The sequence below is a fragment of the Anoplopoma fimbria genome, chromosome 2 (genome assembly GCF_027596085.1).
Source record: "Anoplopoma fimbria isolate UVic2021 breed Golden Eagle Sablefish chromosome 2, Afim_UVic_2022, whole genome shotgun sequence".
NCBI lineage: Eukaryota > Metazoa > Chordata > Actinopteri > Perciformes > Anoplopomatidae > Anoplopoma > Anoplopoma fimbria.
Window position 1 is genome coordinate 27,096,326 of NC_072450.1, and position 19,152 is coordinate 27,115,477.

A 19,152-nucleotide genomic window follows, 5' to 3' on the forward strand; every position below is an offset into this window, starting at 1 on the left:
TTTTTGGTTCGCACTGCGCATGCGTGTTACTAGGCATTGTGGGAATGACTGTGACGTCATTAGACATCCTCGCTGTGTTTTTCCTCGAAGTCTCGTTTGTTGAACTACTAACACTCGTTACATGTGGCTCCCGTGGGACACTCTCTACGCGTCTCCGTAGTTACAGGGTTTATTAAATACGCTGTGTCGATATACATGTATGCGTTTTACACATAAAAATGTGTTATCTGGCAGATATGGGGGGCAGGGTGGCGAGAGGCCGTCCTGTGTAATATCGCGATATTACAGAATGGCTGGATCTCACACCTTCGTCAAGCACCCTTTAATTAATAGCCTATTTCTCCCCGCTCATAAATAATCATAAACGTAACCAAAACGGCTCATACGGTTTTGATATCTCTGAGCTCCCCCCCCTCCGTGTTTCTCCTCACATCGCTCCTTAACAATTATAAGAAGGGCAGCAGCGGGAGGAAGAGGAGGTGACTTAACAGGAATGAGACGCAGCCTTTTCTTTTTTTCCCGACATGCTTAGCGGCGGGCGAAGGGAAGCGTCCTCGGCCATGTCGTGGTAGAAGACAGCGCTGCAGAGAGACGGACCGCGGCTTCAACACAGACCCGTGTTATGTGGACTTAACCCCGCGGCTCTGACTCAAACACCGGCCCGCTCGTCTGACAGCCACTGACCCGCGTTTAGGCGTCCTCGCCCCCCCACGCAGAGCGACATGAGCGGCGGAGGGACGCCGTACATCGGCAGCAAGATCAGCCTGATCTCCAAGGCCGAGATCCGCTACGAGGGCATCCTGTACACCATCGACACCGAGAACTCCACCGTGGCTCTGGCCAAAGGTACGTCCGGGGCCGGGCCTCCGCCTGGGGGAGAGAGAGAGGGAGAGAGGGAGAGGGGGAGAGGAGGAGAGAGAGAGGGAGAGAGAGGCTTTAAACGACGGGACGTCCACCGCGGTTAGCTGCGTTAGCCTCCTCGGAGCTGCGGCTCCTCCTTTGTTTACCTACCAGTGTGCCTCTGCTAGTGTGGGGGAGTGGGAAAGTGTGCTTCTCTGTTAATGGTATAAAAAGTATAAAAATTTTCATTTCTGTTAAAAGTTAAGAAAAAGTATTAAATTGTTCATCTCTATTAAAAGTTAAAAAAAACTGTAAAAATGTTAATTTCTATTAAAAGTATACAATTGTTCACCTCTATTAAAAGTATAAAATTGTTCATCTCTATTAAAAGTTTAAAAAAGGTATAAAATTGTTCATCTCTATTAATAGTTTAAAAAAAAGCATTAAATTGTTCATCTCTATTAAAAGTTTAAAAAAGTATTAAATTGTTCATCTCTATTAAAAGTTTAAAAAAAGTTAAATTGTTCACCTCTATCAATTGTAAAAAAAAAAAAATTAAATTGTTCATCTTCTATTAATAGTAAAACAAAATATGTTCAAAAAAAAAAAAAAAAACTGTAAAAATGTTAATTTCTATTAAAAGTATCTCTAAAAAAAAAAAAAGCATTTTGTTCATCTCTATTAAAAGTTTAAAAAAGTATTAAATTGTTCATCTCTATTAAAAGTTTAAAAAATTAAATTGTATAAAATTGTTCATCTCTATTAAAAATGTTTTTTTAAAAGTGTACAATTGTGCATCTCTATTAATAGTAAAACAAAATATAAAATTGTTCATCTCTATTAATAGTAAAAAAAAAAAGTATAAAGTTGTTAATTTCTATTAAAAGTAAAAAAAAAAATGTATTAAATTGTTCATCTCTACTAATAGTTAAAAAATAAAAAAAAGTGTCGAATTGTTCATTTCTATTAAAAGTTTTTAAAAAAAAAAAAAAAAGTATAAAATTGTGCATCTCTATTAAAAGTTTTTAAAAAGTATACAATTGTTCATCTCTATTAATAGTTTTAAAAAAGTATAAAATTGTGCATCTCTATTCATTAAAAAAATGTAGTGTAATGTATCAATCCTGTGATAGACAATGTTTTAAATGTGGGGTTAATGCCCAGTGTAAGGACCTGCACAGGACACACAAATCTAACCAAGCCTTGATAAGAAAAGAGAAGAGAAAACAAAATAAATGGTTTCAATTAATTTGCATTAACCTCTGAATGTTCCCAACAGTTCGCTCTTTTGGAACTGAAGACCGCCCCACTGATAGGCCTGTTCCACCTCGGGAGGAAGTCTTTGAGTATATCATCTTCAGAGGGAGCGATATCAAAGACCTTACAGTATGTGAGCCACCCAAAGCCTCCCTGCCTCAGGACCCTGCTATAGTTCAAGTAAGTTGATGTACTATAAAATGGCAGTTTGTCACACTCTGTATATTTTCTACAAGTGTCAAGGAAAGCTTTAAGGACATTTTAAAGCTAAATTCCTTGTTATCAGTGTGGGTTTTTTTAGAAAGATTTTAAAAAACGAGTGCTTTTCATGGCACATTTTGACTCATCACAGCAGGAAAAGGCACAGGTGTATCTAGTTACATTAATTATAGCTACATCTCATTAAAGTCTCCCAGTAAACTAGAGGGGCAGAGCTGTGAAACTGACTCACTGAACCATCATTGATTACTGTTATTGATTACACCTGTGCTGCTCACGTTATGATGAAACAGAAAGACATAGACATTTCTAATATTAAACAAAATAGCTGTTAACGTTATTTCATAAATTGCATTTAAAGTTCATTTAACTTTGCACTAATAACCATTTCAACAAAGTTCTACAACTGAGCCTTGATTCTGTTGGTCCAAAGAAATTTAAATTAAAAATTGCACAGACACCGAGGACCTTCAACATTTGATTTTGCAGGGAAGTTTGACTTTTGCGGAGACCAAAGTTGTACCATAATGTGGTTATAATAAAAACACTGTTTTGATGGTGTCAATAATCATAAACTGTCCTCCATGTCAGAACATTTCACTGAATGAAATTAATGAATAAATATATTATCTTAATCATCCAGTGTTCCCACAGGACTTTGTAAGAAGGGGGTGGTTGGACCTCGGACCCTCTTGGTCGGTCCAAGGTCTGCTCCTCAGAAGAAAACTGTGTATATATTTCCTAGTTAAATCCATCAATCTGGTGCACACAAATTAAGGGGTCTAGATTATTGAAAAACTGTATGCTTGTGTTAACAACGTTGTGCTCTAGCAGTGGTGTAATGTAACTAACTAAGTACGTTAGTATTGTACTTAAATACGTTGTTTAGGTTCTTTTTCAGTTTCACCGTGTGTTTGTTTTCTAGTCGTCACTTGGATCCTCCAATGTGGCAGCAGGACCGTCATTCCAGTCGGCCGGGTCCTATGCCGCTCTCAGCAAGGCCCCTGTTCCACCATACAGCCAGTTTGGTGTCACACCCCTTGCAGCTCAGCAGTTTGGTTCTGCTGGAGCCGGAGGTAAGGAGACGTTCTGGTTCCATTCGTTGTATTTTTGTGACAAAAATAAAAGTAATAAATTGGTTACTGGAATTAATACCTATTTCAAGTTCCAGGGCAGGCACAAGTTTATTTTTGTACTTGATTAAATGAAGAGCAATGATTGTGTGGAATATGGGAGATCAATCACAGTTATACATAATGGAAAAATCTATTAAAAAAACATTCAATTATTTATTTAAGGCGGCAGACACACTAATTACAGCAATACTCTGTACAGCATCGAGGGTGGAAAGGAAAGCTGATATGAAAACTGAGAACTTGCAAGATGTAGCTCATCACAAACATGAGTGTATTTAACATTACGTATAAGATGTTAATGCCTGTATGAATCAGTTGGTGCAAAACGATTGAAAGATTTTCAAACGAGCCTTGTCAGCAAAGCATTTTTGGGGTAAATTTGCCGCAACAGCTGCATGTCGTCTTTTGAGTTTCCTGCTGTGCACCTGAACCCGATTATGCCCCATTAACTGAAATTAGTGGAGACTATTATGCATCCCATTTCTAATAAACTGTATTGCTTAGTCAAGGACATTTAAAAAGGCTTAACAGGGGGGCGATTATAGCAGGGGTTCATTATTAAATGTATAAATTGCTTTTCTGTCACACTATTTAATTGCTTTGGAAATGCATTGAGTTAACATTGGTGTTTAGTACTAATAAGATGTTGGGGTTGTCCATTTCCACTATTATGGAAGAACATTCCTGCTCAGAGTAGCATGAATCGGGTGAATCCCCAAACTGTGATTGTCCCTGTCAGCCGCCGCAAGATAGACTACACTGCCCATGGGTTTAAAGAAAATTCTATCATCTAGATCTGACTTTGCTGTTTCCTGCAGGGCGCATCAGTCCCCAGCTGGACTCTTTAACAAAACGTCCCACCCTGGAGCAGGCGGTGAAGGCCCCACCGTCAGCTGCCCCGGCGCCACCCGCACCCGTGGGACAGAGGAGTCAGATGGGGGCGGCAGCTCCCAGACCCATCCACACCACCATTGGCAGCCAGAAGCCCCCCGACCTCCTGGAGCAGAGAAAGGGTAAAGAGAACCTCGAGGACTTCTCATTTAGCTGAATCTACGCAACATCTGAAGTCGTCTTGAGTGCCTGCTTTGTTAGAGCTGTACCACTCTACCCAGAGTTTAAAATGGTGTCTTTTGCTGTTCAGCTCCCGAGGTCCAGAAGGTGTCACAGCCGGATCATGAACATGGCTATCTTGAAAACCGAGATCCCAACAAGCGTCACCTACTTGGTAAGTAGTTTTGCACCATAACTTAATACCCATTAACACACGTAGAGCCCCACAAATGGTTGTTTTCATTAGCTGTGTTGGTAGAAGTCAGTGATTTAAGTCGTATGTTTTCCCCCGGGAAGGTTTCCTGATTGTTCACGTTGTGAATGTTTTATGTTAGCCCAGTTCGCTACGAGTTGCCATCTCAGCTGTAGCCACGTTGAGGGACAATAGAAATGCTCCCAATCTCGTATGCAGCACCTTTTATATATCAAAGACATGGCTTCATTCTCTAAACATTCTGCTGTAGTGTACAGCTAGTGTAACACTGTCCCAGTATATTTGACTGCACAGCTGGCCTAGGTGTTGTCTTGTTTTGACATTTGCCGGGTGTCCGCTTTCCCCCTGTCATTTGTCAGCTGGTGCTCAGCCCCCACGCCGTGGCCGCGGACGGGGACACCGCAGCAGAGGCAAAGTCAACGTGCGCAGGGACGGCGCCATGACGTTCGAAGAAGACTTTGACTTTGAGACGGCCAACGCCCAGTTCAACAAAGATGAGATCGACAAAGAGCTCCAGAACAAGCTCAAACTGAAAGGTATTGCTTCAACAAACGCACCCAACCACACACGCACACAGTCATATAGGCTAACGACAGGAAACGTGCCAGAACTTGATGGGAAGAAAATGTCTAACCCTCACCCTTCAGCTCTGGTTGACATCTTCTCCTGATAAGACATTGACACCAGCTACAAGTTGAAAAAACGACACTGCATTTATTTGTCACCCGTTCCACTGGACTTGTGGTCTAAAATAGAGATGTACCGGCTCTGATGGTGCGTATCATCCTAAATGTGGGCGTGAATCATCCCTTCAAAAGAAGCCCACTATGACAGGTGCAAGTATTGGTATTTTAAAAGCACAAAATGGTTAGAATATAAATTGAAACCCAGGAAAACAGCTTTTGCTACCAAAAGCAAATCTATAGTAGAAGCAAAACGTTTGTGATGCTGCACTGAGATCGACCCAAATGTACTGAAGATTTGGCATCTTCATTGTGTTGGCCATACTGCTATAGAAATCCCAGCATTCTTTTTTTTTTAGGTCTCTTCCCAGCCCACCTTGCTCTTATGAGGTTACTCAGTCTAAACTTCTTTCAACCACAGATGACAAGATTGAGAAGCCACAGAATGGAGAAGAGCCTGCAGAGTCTGAACATCCAGCCAACGAGGGGACCACCACCACCACCACAACCACCAGCAGCACCACCAACGAGGAGGAGGAGGCTGTGATAAACACCTACTATGACAAGACCAAGTCCTTCTTTGACAACCTGTCCGCTGATGACTTAAGGTACCTAACTATGTCCACAGTGGAACCTGGGATTCAGTTCTAGGACTGAGAGGCTCGGTTCATCGTCGGTCCCATATTGTAAATGTCTCGTTCTGTATGAATACTGTGAAAGTATCAATTCATGGAGAAACACACACAGGCCGCATTCAGAAGCTGTCCCTTTAAACCAGCTTTTAGGATTACTCCACAGTTGTGATGTCACAACAAGACAAAATAAAGGCGGTTTCACTATTTTACACATTCTAAATGAGTCCCAGTTTATGTCTGGTTGAAGTGTATGTGAATGACATCAGCTGATGGGAAGTAAACATGGACCCTAAGCCGTTGCCTAGCAACGCTGAAACTTACTAAAACGGAGCATTTCAGACAGAGGGTTCATTTAGGACTAGTCAGACAAAATGAAGAGTTTGAACATGAAAGCTTGTAAAGATTTTTAATAGAAACACAAAATGCGTATTACCCTTGAAGTAAGCATGACATGTATTTATTTCCTGTGCCTCCATGACGTCTTCATTGTAAAACTGTTTGAGAGTGTTATTGTCAGTCCGTACAGGATCTGTGTGAAATATTCTCCAAATCACTATTTCATGTTTATATAATGAACATAAGCCTTAATGCATTTATTTAAACATGGGTATTGAACTCCATTAATACTCTGAAAACCTTTTTGTTTTTCTCTCTTTCAGTAAAGGGGGTGACAGAGGTTTTTCAAGGTAAGTCACTTATTTACTTGGGTGTGTTGAGGGAGTCCCCTCAGGTGAATGGGACCAAAACATTTAAGTTATCATGAAGACTAACGCAAATATATAACACAAACTTTTCTGATTTTGACTTTATCCTGGCAGATTTATGTCGCTGTTGTATTTATTTGTTTTTCTATTAAGGCTCTATTTGTTGGACAGATTAAAGGAATTATAATACTACACAATGTATGAACTACTACTTTAGTGCAACTAAGTTGTCAGCTAAGTGAGAGACAGAGCCACAGGGATTGTTGTACAAAATTGCACAGTGTTGTGAACAATGTTAAAGCAGCAACACACACTGACTCATTTCTGCAGAGATTGGTGCTAAAGAAGCGTTTGTCATATATTAATGCACCAATATGTAGTTGTTCCTGATTAAAAAGGGTTGCCTAATATGCTTTATCATTTTAGCCCGTATCGCCTCCATCTTTATTAGTTATGTTTGTTACCCCATCGGTTTTAAAATATGGATCCTAATCGGTCTTTGTGTGTCAGGGAGCGAAGGACAACCTGGGCAGAAGAGAGACGGATGAATTCCGAGACATTTGGCATCCCCCTGAGGCACAATCGAGGAAGAGGAGGGTTCCGCGGCCGGGGCTACATGGGGCCCCGCGGAGGCAGAGGGCGCCCGCTGAGCAGAGGCTCCTTCGCGCCACCCCGAGGTCCTCCTCCTGGTTTCAGAGGAGGATTCAGAGGCGGCAGAGGAGGCCGGGATTTCTCTGATTTTGAATATAGGGTAAACCTTACAGCCATTTTATCTATGTTTTGTGCAAATGTGACACAATGCTTCACATGCATTTACTCGCAATTTTTCATGGTAGATTTAGGGGAAAATTGTAATTGTACTTTGTCCGATAATGAAAGGTTTGTCAAATTCTAGAAATCAATTGTAATGGAAGAACAGACTGCTCATCAGTAGCTGCTTCTTGCCTACATTTTCATTATTTGATATAATTCACTTGCATTTAACACACACAAAGTGTGAGAGGATTTCTCACCAAGAAATCCACTTTTAAAATGTTTATTAGTATTTTTTCAGAGCAAGCTTACGTAATTATTAACGCCTCAGAATTTCAAACATGCATGAGCTCTAAATAGGCTGTTAAGATATCAAACTTTCATAACTCTCCATAGTTTAAATGTCATATTCATAATGTATAAACGGAATTTATTTCATTACGTACCTTTTTTTTTTTTTTTTTTTTTTTTTTTCTTTCTCTTGCTTATTTTATGTCATCATTTTCCAATGTAATAACTGGTAAAAGGATAAGGATTTGTGGGCTTTTGGTAACTGTTGTTGTCGTGGTTTCTTTCCAGAAGGACAACAAGGTGGCTGCATAGTAACGCAGCGACGGCGCCTCAAAGAATCGTAGCCCCTCATCATGAAATGATTCCTGTTGAAGAAATTCTTCGGTCTCTACATTTGACAGACAGAATGAAGACATCCTCTCAGTCACCAGCAGCGGGGCTGACTGCTTTACATCAGGGGGGAGAGGGGGGGGTGAGAGTGCAGCTCCCTTTTCTCCACTTCTGAGAATTAGGCTTTTTTTTTTTATTTGTTGTTGATTTTTTGTTTTGTTGTTGTATTTCTTTTGGCCCAGACATTTAGTTTGATAAACAGCCACCAGATGGACGAGAACATGTGTAATTACTGTACTTTAGAGCAAGTCTGTACTTTTGCATCGATCCAGTTCATTTCTTACTAAAGTTGTCTTTGATATTGAAAACGCTGAATGCAGAAAGGCCCAACGATACTGTGAGTGGATCAGGTCATGATGTGATCGATAGCTTTATTTTCTTTTGGTTTCTTTTCTTTTTAATCTCACCGATGTGAGTCGGCACCCAAATTCAGCACATTGCCGGTTGCACCACATTTGTCTCTGCTCAGACTTACTCAGCCTGGTCGCCACTCGTTCAGTATTTTACCCAGAACGCAGGAAACTTTTTTGTTCTGGTCGTCCATTCATTCTCAATGAAGTCGTGAGATCGAAGCCAGCTTAAAGGAACAGAATCCGACCTGAATATTGGAATGAATGAATGAATGTATATCTAGCTCATCTTTAACCAGCCTCCCCCCCCAAATTTTGGCTCGCCAGACAGACTCACTTGTAGTTTTTAGAAAAGGTTCATTCAGTATTTAGAATTGCGTAGATCATACTTTGACATATTGTCGCTTCTGCTGAATTATGTTTCTGCTTTCCGTTTGTGGCTGGAACTTAACGCCTGTTTAATAGTTGCAGCCAGTTGAAGGCGACCAATAGGAGCCGGCCATTTTGGTTACTATTTGGGGTTCACAGCATTAGCTTTAGAATAATGTTTTTTGTTGACTGTAGATTTCTTGACGGCGTCTGTTCTCTTTTTTTTATATAGTTGACTAAATAAACAGCATTCCCATGATTCGTGTCCGTAACTATTATTGCCTTTAGAAGTTCTTAGGAAAGGAAAGCCTTCAGTGTATTCAGTTTAAACCTGCAGCCAGAAAGACTTTGAAAAAGTTCAATTTGGATAATAAAAAATGAAAGAAGAACTGCTCCGCTATTTTGCCAAAAAGAATATGTAAGCATTTGGTCAAGATAAAATAATTGTCAGCCTATACATACCTGTTTAATCTGCCTTCCTGTGTCCAAAACATACTGAGCCACCTGTTGAGGCATGTTTTTGTTTTTCCCGTTCTCAGCATAAGGGTTGGGCAATTGGACGAAATTGTCATTTTATTTTGATAATTGAATGGCAAGCATCCGCAACGAGGGTTGCTCAGCGGGCAGAGAGAATGACCACACACACACACACACACACACACACACACACACACACACACACCTGAGCTGATAACTGACAGTGGCCAGTTGGATTATTTCGAACATGTCACCCAACCCTAATCAGCATCCTTTTTAATTGTGTTACATTTGCGTCTTCTGCATCGTTTTTTTTCACTGCAAAACTGTGCTTGCAGTGTTGTTTACTGAAAATGGGAAAATCTTGTTTGTAGCTCCTCTTGTTGCATTGTTGTCAATGGAATTTTTCTCTGGAGTGTTTTGTTTTTTTTTCTTCTCTTTATACAGAGTTGTGAACAAAGGGACATGACCCGGATGTGGTGCCAGTGTGATGATTTTGGCTCAGATTTGTTTTGTACTTTAGGGAGTGCCTTCAGAGTTATCATTTTTTTTTTTTTTTTTTTTTTTTTTTTAAAACAGCTCTCCCTTTAACTTAAAAGTCGACAAAAGTTTTGATAGCACTACGAGGCGAGGCTGGATTTTTCTAGGTAGCTGCGGCTGTTTAGAACAAAGCAGCCGGGTAAAAACTGTGCTGTTGAGCTGGATAATGCACAGGTTGCTGATCACTGCATGATAAGCCGTAGAAATCATACCTTCACATGGGCTTTTTCGCAATAACTAGCGAGATTGAATTTGAGACAAAACAAATGAATGCTGGATTATTACAAACTGACATGTTTTTCATATGTTTGTTACTCCTTCCAGTCACTGGAATTGTTTTCATGAGAACTGCAGCAAAATTGAGTTTTTACGTAAAATAAAGAGTTGTACAATATCCGTGTCTGGTGTTTTATTACTGGTGCGTATCTCAAAGTCTCCCCTTCAAATAACCCCCTTGTATTTGTGTGTTTATTGGAAAAGATCTTGAAATTGTAAATTGTGCAAATACACTTTGGCCTTCAGCAGGACAAGAACACACTGCTTTAAATGGAACAAACGCAGCATCCTACAGTTTTTCATAAACAAAAAATATATTTTACTTCATGTGCATGTGCCCACATAATCCCTTAGTGTCTCGTTCTCAGAGTAGAACTTGATTGCAATTTTAAAATAGTGTGTTAGGGACCTTTTTATTTTTTTTGTAGATAAATTGAAAAATGAAACACAGCTGGTCCTGGATCAGTGCTGACATTTTGGCCACAGGGTGGCACAAGAGGACGACTCATGGAGTGTTCCAAATGCAAAAATGTTAACCTCATGTAAACGTTTGGCCTCCATGTGGTGCTTGCTGAAAAGGTCAGGGGGGTCACCTGAAACACCAGGGTTCATCCACTGCAGACAATGAACAGAGTAAAGATGGGACACGGTAGGTTCATTCTAATCCTGTGCTGAAAAACATCCACTTAGTCCCATTTGTAACATGTTAACATTTGATTAAACGTGTCCAGTGGGGGGAAATGTATCGAAGGACATTTACTCAAGTACTGTACGAGGTACAAATACTTTTAAGTGAATCTTATCTTTTCATGGCATTTTCTAATTTCGGTTAACTTGCCTACAATTATTTGACATGAAGTTTTAGTTACTTTCCACATTTTTAGTTACTTAAATCATTTGGAATTGTGGATTACTTGTTGGACAAAACGAGCACTGTGAAGGTGTCACTTTGAGCTCGGAGAACTTGTGACAGCATTTATCATATTGCAACATTTTACAAACCATGCAAACAATTAATTGACTAATGGATAGAATAATCAGCAGATTCTTCCGTAATGCAAAGATCAGCTCCATGTAAACCAACTAAAACAGTTAAAACCTGCTTTTACGTGAATGCATGAGTAGCAATAATCTAATGATATAAGTATAACAGATAGAGATGCCATTTCCCTGAAACTTTTACTTAACTTTAATTTTGTCCAGGGTGCCAGTTCAAAAGGGAGGATCCAAATACAGATAGGAAGCATCCAGGTAGAGTTAAAACAAAAAAGTGCTTTAATAACAAAAGCTGGAACAAAAACAAATACTGAGGGAGCCGGCAGTGGAAATAAAAAGTCAAAAAAACATCTGATTAATTCTATTATAAAATTTAAAATTATATCGACTTGTTTCTGTTTTTTTCCGTCCATGTTTTGCTCATTCGAGTGGTTTAATGTTGCCGAAATAGAGGCTCCAAAAAGGCAGTCCACAAACTAATGGGTGATGTCCCGGTAACTATGTCTACTTTTTACATACAGACAATAAATGAGACCTCCTTAACTCTCCAGTATTATCTTGAAGATATTGTAATGATGGAGGTACAGCTCTAGAATGTCATTTTACACAGAATTAAAATAAGAAGAAAAATGGCAATTTGAAAATGAAAAGTGAAATTATTATTTTGGAATAATAGAAAAGCTTTTTATTAAATTCTCAAATAAAAAGATTTAATGCAAAAGCTTTGATTGAGATGTATGGCAAAAGAAAAATGGAGAAATGAGAACATTTAAAAAACATATAACATAAAAAAATGTCCTACTTTTGGTGCGTCACATCTGTTGGAAACTGAAAACACGTCACTGTAAATTCTACTATGAATAATTATGTATATCATTTGTAAAAAAAAAAAAAAAACAGTTTGGCACATCATACACAAAAATAAAACAATTTATTTTCCAAGAAGCCAGTGAAGAGTTCTGAGTATGGGGGTAATGTGAGACTGTCTATTTGACCTAGTGATCAGTCTAACAGCAGCATTCTGATTGTTGCAGATGATCGAGAGCATTCTACCTCAGAGAGTAATTTATGCGAGAGGAGATAAAGGCATGTATAGACGGAAGAAACAACATCTAGACAGCTGCTTAACATGGGTTTCAGACAACAAGGGTTGATCAAATTTTAAGAGCTGTTACTCATGGGGTCAGGGCACTATATTTAAATGTTCCTATTTATTTTGCTGTATTCATTTCTGGGAATCAGCTTTCAGGCAGTGGGTGTGTAGCGACCAGCCAATAACGTTGCAAAGGTGAGAATGGGATTCTATTAAAACTAAGCCACCAGGTCAACTTGCTGTATCTGTCTCACAAAATTCCAGCCGAATAATGTCACCTAAAATCCCACAATGAAGATCTGACACATATCTCTTCATACAAATATATAGGACCATCGTTAAAGATCTGTCAACATCAATTAGCCTACTCATGACTAGCAACGACAGGTGCATTTGTCATCCAATGAGCAACCTAATCCTTGTAACATTGTACATGCGATCCAAAAGTTTGTTTTAAAAAATGGCTCGGGTGCCCTTAAAATAGGGTTGTGACATCGTAATGGTTCCTTAGTCTGGAGTCTCCCTCGCACATATTCTCAAAGATGCATCTTAAAATGCCAGAGTTTAACCAGCCGGCACACTCCTCATGTCCATGAAATGCAATTTCGCACTTTCCACAAAGTTTTGTACAGGTTATTATTCTACCTAGGACATACCCGTTTTCTTCAGTCTGACAATTGTATTGTTCACTGCGACATCTGTACGCACCTTCAAGCGGAGAGGCAACATTGGTTCTTCCTGGTAAGCATAACTTGTTGGCATTACCACATGCGATGCACAACTTTCTGTAGGATGTTTAAGTCTTTAAATCCACCTGCTGTCCAGACAGTTTCCCCTCCAAAAAGACGACATGGATAGCGAAGGAATTTCCAATTTAACCAAGTTTTCCTTATGAACCACTTGAACCGTTGAATTATGTTTTTATATCTTTTTTTTAATATCTTTTCACATCAACCGGATGATTAAGTCATCCGGTTGATGTGCTCCAAAAGCACATCAGGGGTAAAGTGAAAAACCGTACTGTAGTTAAATAATCCACACTATCATCGCCATTGTTGTAATATTAGTAACAGTCCCTCTTTAGTTATGAAGCAAGACGTGTACACCCTTGTATCATTAAAATCAACCAATGGGATGACTGCAGGGGCCCTGGCCATCAGGCCCCACTCAGTTGAACGCGTGCACATGCCCATATGGTTTGTTGGTCCCGAGCTAAAATTGCAGTTGGCCCAGATCTGCCATGCCCCCCCCCCAAACAGGAAAGCGTAAGCAGTCTCTGGCACGAAGATAAAGTTACATAAACTACAAAGCAATATGTTTCTAGAGAAGACATTTCAATCCAGATCTGGGCTTTTTTACCCAGTTCTGGTCTTATTCTAACCAGATCCTATCTCATTCAACACAGATTTGTTCCTATTCTACCCAGATCTGGTCCTAATCTAACCAGATTTGGTCTAATTCTACCCAGATCTGGTTTTAAGCCTTGCTCAGACAACAGGGGTTTTGGATCAATTTAACCCCAATTCACACATTAGCAAGACAGCATAAGATTGTTAACAATGTTTTCTATCAACGTACACTGCTAGTCAATAGTTGCGTGGCCATTCACATGAGCCTGCATAAGACGTTTGGTTGGCATAACTGATGTAACTTCCTTTCATGTACATTAATGTATAGCCATAGTCTAGGCTCGCCAGGTTTATGTAACCTCATTCATGTAAATTCTCCTCAGCAATGTTTGTTGTTCAGAGACTTTTGAAGTAAATATACATACATACATGGCCTGTGTCATCAGGGTATAATACAGTTGTAGAGGGCCCTCAATTACAATACATAACAATTCTGTACATTTATTTCTATTTATTTATCTGACACTTTTTATTTTACAAAATTAGAAAAGTTATGTTTTAATGGAGCCTAATGTGCCTTACACATAAAATGAAGATCCCAGTCACTTCCACACAGTGAGGCATACAGCTTGTAGCAGTACTTGGTATCGGCAGATATCCAAAGCCCAGGTACCGCTCTCTGGGCTGACAAATTGGATTAGTTCACTGCTAGTACCAATACATACATGTTGGTATTGGGGAACAAGATTTGAAGTTAAGTAATAAGGGGGATCTTACCATGAATTACACTGTATTATTATTTTAAAACTACTGCGTACCTATTGTGTTATAACAGTGAATCTAAGACCCACTGAGCCATAATCTGGACATTTGGGAGGAATTTAGAGAGAATATTTACTGTAGTTATTTAACTTTTATTCTGTAATAAAAAAGTATGTATGAGACGAGAGATTTTAACAAGTGTATTCACATGATTGCAGGCAGTCCGCTGAGGAGGTAAGCAAAACTTTAAGTTGTTTACCTTGTTAGAGTCACTATCAGTAAGGACTATTCCTATAGTCACTGTTTCACCTACTTAAACAACTGTACATAGTATTGTCATCCCGTGACATCATCTGATATTGGCACTTTTGTGTTTCTCAAAGACATTGAAGGATCTTTGAAGGACGCTACGTCATCAAATGACTTTTTTCTGATTTTATAGATAATTTATATTTCATATTAGGTTCATAATTCCTATTGCAAAAAAAAATGTACCCAAGCTAAAGTACTTATTGCTTGTTGTAAAAACTTGAACTGAAAGATTGCACAGGCCCAGCTATGTCCACAAAGCAAGATGGAGCTTGGATAACCACACACACATAGGGAGAGCGGCTTCATTCTCTGCTCAGGTAGACATTTCTTACCAAGCTCCTTGCCCATTTTTCTTTTTTGCATTTTTGAAAAATGACACAGTTGGGCTCAGGCCTGGAGCTTAGGTTACAATTTAACAATTTAATCATTTTTGGCTATTCATTTTCCCCACAGGTGCTGTTTGAACATTAAAATAACATGTACTCAGGGCATCAGCTCTGGATATTTAAGTGTGGCAAAGATCAGACTGACATCCAGACAGACGAGGAACCTCGAACGTGGCACCAGACCCTACACACCTGAGGTGGGTCTCCTTTGTCTTTTTGTGTTTCGGGAGAATAAAAGGATCTACAGAGTTTTTAGATTTCAGTTTTAAGGTCTCAGCACTTTGAGCTGATCTCAGATCCTCATCAGGCATAAAAGCTTAAAACAAACTGCACTTTGAAACAAGTAAAAGACCTGGGCTTCCCGGTTCATATATTAAAGACATGTCAGAAGTAAAATAATTTTAAAATCAATACAAACACTGACAGATAACAGATGTAAATATTTTGTAAGATATATATATATATATATATATATATATATATATATATATATATATATATATATATATATATATATATTTATTTATATATATATAAAATATATTAAAGGAACACTAAACTGACAGCGCTTCTTTTTCTGCGATACAGGGAATCCTGGAGAAATGTGTAGTGAGAAATATAAAACACCATGTAGACAATACATCGGTGAAGTCTGGTTCCAGATGGATGGGGGGGCGCTGTGTGAAGGCGTTTCATGATACGGCGCATCTGACCTTTGATGATGCAGAGGTGATAAAAACAAACACACATCAGACTTGAGAGAGTGAATGTGACCTCATCCTGTTCAGACAGTTGCTTGCATCCTGAGAGTAAATGGTAAAAGGACAACAAAAACTATGCAGCACTTTACTAGTGTTCAGAGCACTCAAATCTCCTAAAACTATGTGCCGACACTGGAATACAAGGTTCCAAACTGCTTATCAGATTATAATCATTCACACAGTATCTTGCACAAGGTCAGCAGGGGCGTCTCCTCTGTTTGAAAAAAGAAGTCTGATTGCATAGTAGTCTATGAGAAAATGACCCTACTTCTCCCTTGATTTATTACCTCAGTAAACATTATAAACATGAGTTTATGGTCTAAATCGATAGTTTCAAGTCTTCTTCAATACAGTCTGAATTCCATTTAGTAAAGGATAGTCCCATTTAGATTAAAATAGACCATAATGCAGGGTGTGCTTAAGGGTGTGGCTACCTTGTGATTGACAGCTCACTACCACGGCGTTGTACTGTCTGGGGGTCATTGTTTTCACCTTAGAACTTTAACCCTTTAATAGTTTGTTTTCAGTCAATAAAAGTTAATTTGTAACGGTTTAGGCCTAATATTCTTTCATACAGCGTTGGGTTTACCTAACTCCGCCCTCTTGTTGCATTTCTGGATGCAAAAAACCCCCAAGATGGTGGTGTACAAAAAACAAAATGGTTTTCCGAACTGGAGGCTTCCATAGTCTACAAACCAATGGGTGATGCCACAGTAACTGCGTCCACTTTTTCCATACAGTTTTGAATTGTTCTTACAATTACATACATTCCTGAGAGGCTTTATTACCATCGAGGCTGATTCCCACTGACACAAAATCACGTCTACCTTCTTTTTTTTTTTACAGCCTGGGGACTCTGGAACGATGAGGCCTGTTATCAGAAGAGGCCCTACGTGTGTGCAGTGCGAATTCAGTAGTTCAGAGTGATCATGAATGTCTGCAGTTGGACCAGTCTGCTTTAACTGGAACCACTGCAAACTTTTACATTTACTGCAATAAATATTCAGCATCATTGGTTCTTGTTTCTTTTCTGTTTGTATTCGGCACTATGCTAGTTTTATCCACTGATCAATCGATCTCAATGTCATGACATCAATAGAAGACTGAAGACAGACTGAAGGCTGAAAAACCATAAGACACAAAACACAGGGATGAACTAGGACCAAATACAGCAGGAATAATAATGAATCTACAGAAGATATCGTTTTTAATACGACTGTTTGGTGTATACAGTAGGCCTTTTTTCTGTGTATTATTTATGATGACTTTATGCAAATACAAAAGTTTCATTAATTTCCAGACACGTCATCTCAAATGTTCTTGTTTTCTCTTTGAGACCATTACAGAACTTTAAAAAAAACACAATTTCTTTTCCAAGAATCCAGTGAAGAAATCTAAGTATGGGGGAAACGTGAGACATGGCAGTCTAGCAGTAGCATTCTGGATTGCCTGAACATGATCAAGAGCAAACATACCGAGAGAGGAGAAAAGTGCATTAGGGTAAACAATGCAAGAAGAGATAAAGGCATGTATGGGGCATCTCTGGTTCAGCCATTGATACTACAGATCTAGGTGAAAACCAGTCTAATGCTATGCCAGATGTGCCCTTCCAATCAAGTAGCCTCTTAATGAGGATATGAAGGTCTACAGTGTCGAACGCAGAGCCGAGGTCAAGAAGTACTAACACAGAACCATCACCTGCATCAGAAGACGGATATCATTAAAAACCCTCAGAAAACTGGTTTTCTTTCTCTCTGGTGGATGAAAGGTTTCTCACATGCAACATATCCATTACAAAACTAGATCATAAACAGAAATATGAAGGGGTCATTTAGAACTGGGAATGAAAGTGAGGTGCAGTTTATCACCTGGAACTGTAGAGGCTTGAACGGACCGGTGAAACGAGGAAATATATTGGCTCATCTAAAGAAGTTAGGGGTAGATGGCGCTTTCTTGCAAGAAACACATCTTAAAAACCAAGCTCACAAACAACTACAAAAAAACTGGATTGGACACGTGTTTGATTCAAATTTTAACTCCAGGTCACAAGGAACCGCTATTATAATTAATATAAACTTTCCTTTCATTCCATGTGATGTTACAATTCAGATCCAAATGGTAGATATATTATAGTAGCTGAGAAAAATCTACAATACACTAGTAACATTGGCTAACGTCTACGCACCCAACCATGAGGATGATACATTTATAAGTACAGTGCTAGCGTCCTTACCCAACCCTCACACCCACAACTTAACTCTAGCTGAGGATTTTAACTTTGTGATGGATCCAGTACTGGATCATCAAACAAACAGCAGACTTTATCCAAATCAGCCAGTCTGATCCAGAGCTTTCTAAATACAGCTAATTTAAAATCATTTTGGAGATACAAACACCCAAGTCAACCAAAATACAAATTTTTCTTCATGATTGATTACTTCTTCATAGAAATTACTGTCAGCAGTAAAATACATTTGTGGTTAGGAATCATATTTGATATAATGCTGTTTCAGCCTGACAGCCCTATTTTGTAGATAAAAGCACATGAAGAAATCCCACCTGATAGTAATAACACAACCTTGCTTAATGAATATTCTTTATGAATGTATATGTAGACACCTCTAGTAACATCAGCATAAAATAAGTTTTTATGCAGTATCAGCAGTTATTCATCTGGAGAGTGACATCGCTGGAGAAGGTGTTGGCAATGTATCCCCATTCCTCCACTTTGTACCACAGCCCTCTGGGTTCTCCTTCCTTGAGATGTACAGCAGTGATATGTAATGGTGAAATAACTGCATATTCCCTTATGCAAGTGGAAAATAGCCCACCATATTTTATTTATATATATTTGAATGTATTTACAAAAAATAATCTTGCTTTGTCTTTTTTTTCTCGTATCATTTGTGCCAGACTTCCGGAAATTGCTGTCTTCTCTGACTTGTTTCTAATATGAATACTAGATGAAGTAACAAGTTGGTATTAACTGCTACTTATCTGCAGCAAGGGCTCAAGAAGTGCAATACTATAACTATAATTATTCTGTCTGTATTTATAAGATTTTTTTTTTTGTTATTGTGGATTTTTTATTTTTCTTACTCACTTACTTATTTAAAATACTTGTTTGTTTTTTCTACTATGTACCTTGTTTGCACTATATCTATGCTGCTGTAATCCTGTAGATAATATCTTATCTTATTTTATCTTATCTCATCTCTTATACTTGAGCTTGCTAACATCACTTAGGAGATGCTTCCTCCAAGTGGATGCAAACTGTCATTAAACTGTGGGAGGAACAAGTATATGAGT

The 19,152-nt window shown here is 38.9% G+C and overlaps 1 protein-coding gene across 2 annotated transcripts; it reads left to right on the forward strand.

The window, feature by feature from the left end:
• The first annotated feature begins 15 nt into the window (after nt 1–15).
• Nucleotides 16–10,302, forward strand: lsm14ab (LSM14A mRNA processing body assembly factor b). Of its 2 annotated transcripts, none has more exons than XM_054609688.1 (10): nt 16–846; nt 2,120–2,277; nt 3,242–3,392; nt 4,271–4,465; nt 4,594–4,677; nt 5,076–5,252; nt 5,821–6,007; nt 6,694–6,720; nt 7,249–7,489; nt 8,074–10,302. In XM_054609688.1, the coding sequence occupies exons 1-10, from the start codon at nt 723–725 to the stop codon at nt 8,092–8,094; spliced, it is 1,365 nt and encodes a 454-aa protein (XP_054465663.1). In that variant the 5' UTR covers nt 16–722; the 3' UTR covers nt 8,095–10,302. The 2 variants fall into 2 exon arrangements, with proteins under 2 accessions (XP_054465663.1, XP_054465656.1); XM_054609681.1 differs by having other exon boundaries at nt 17–846; nt 8,071–10,302.
• The last annotated feature ends 8,850 nt before the right edge of the window (nt 10,303–19,152 follow it).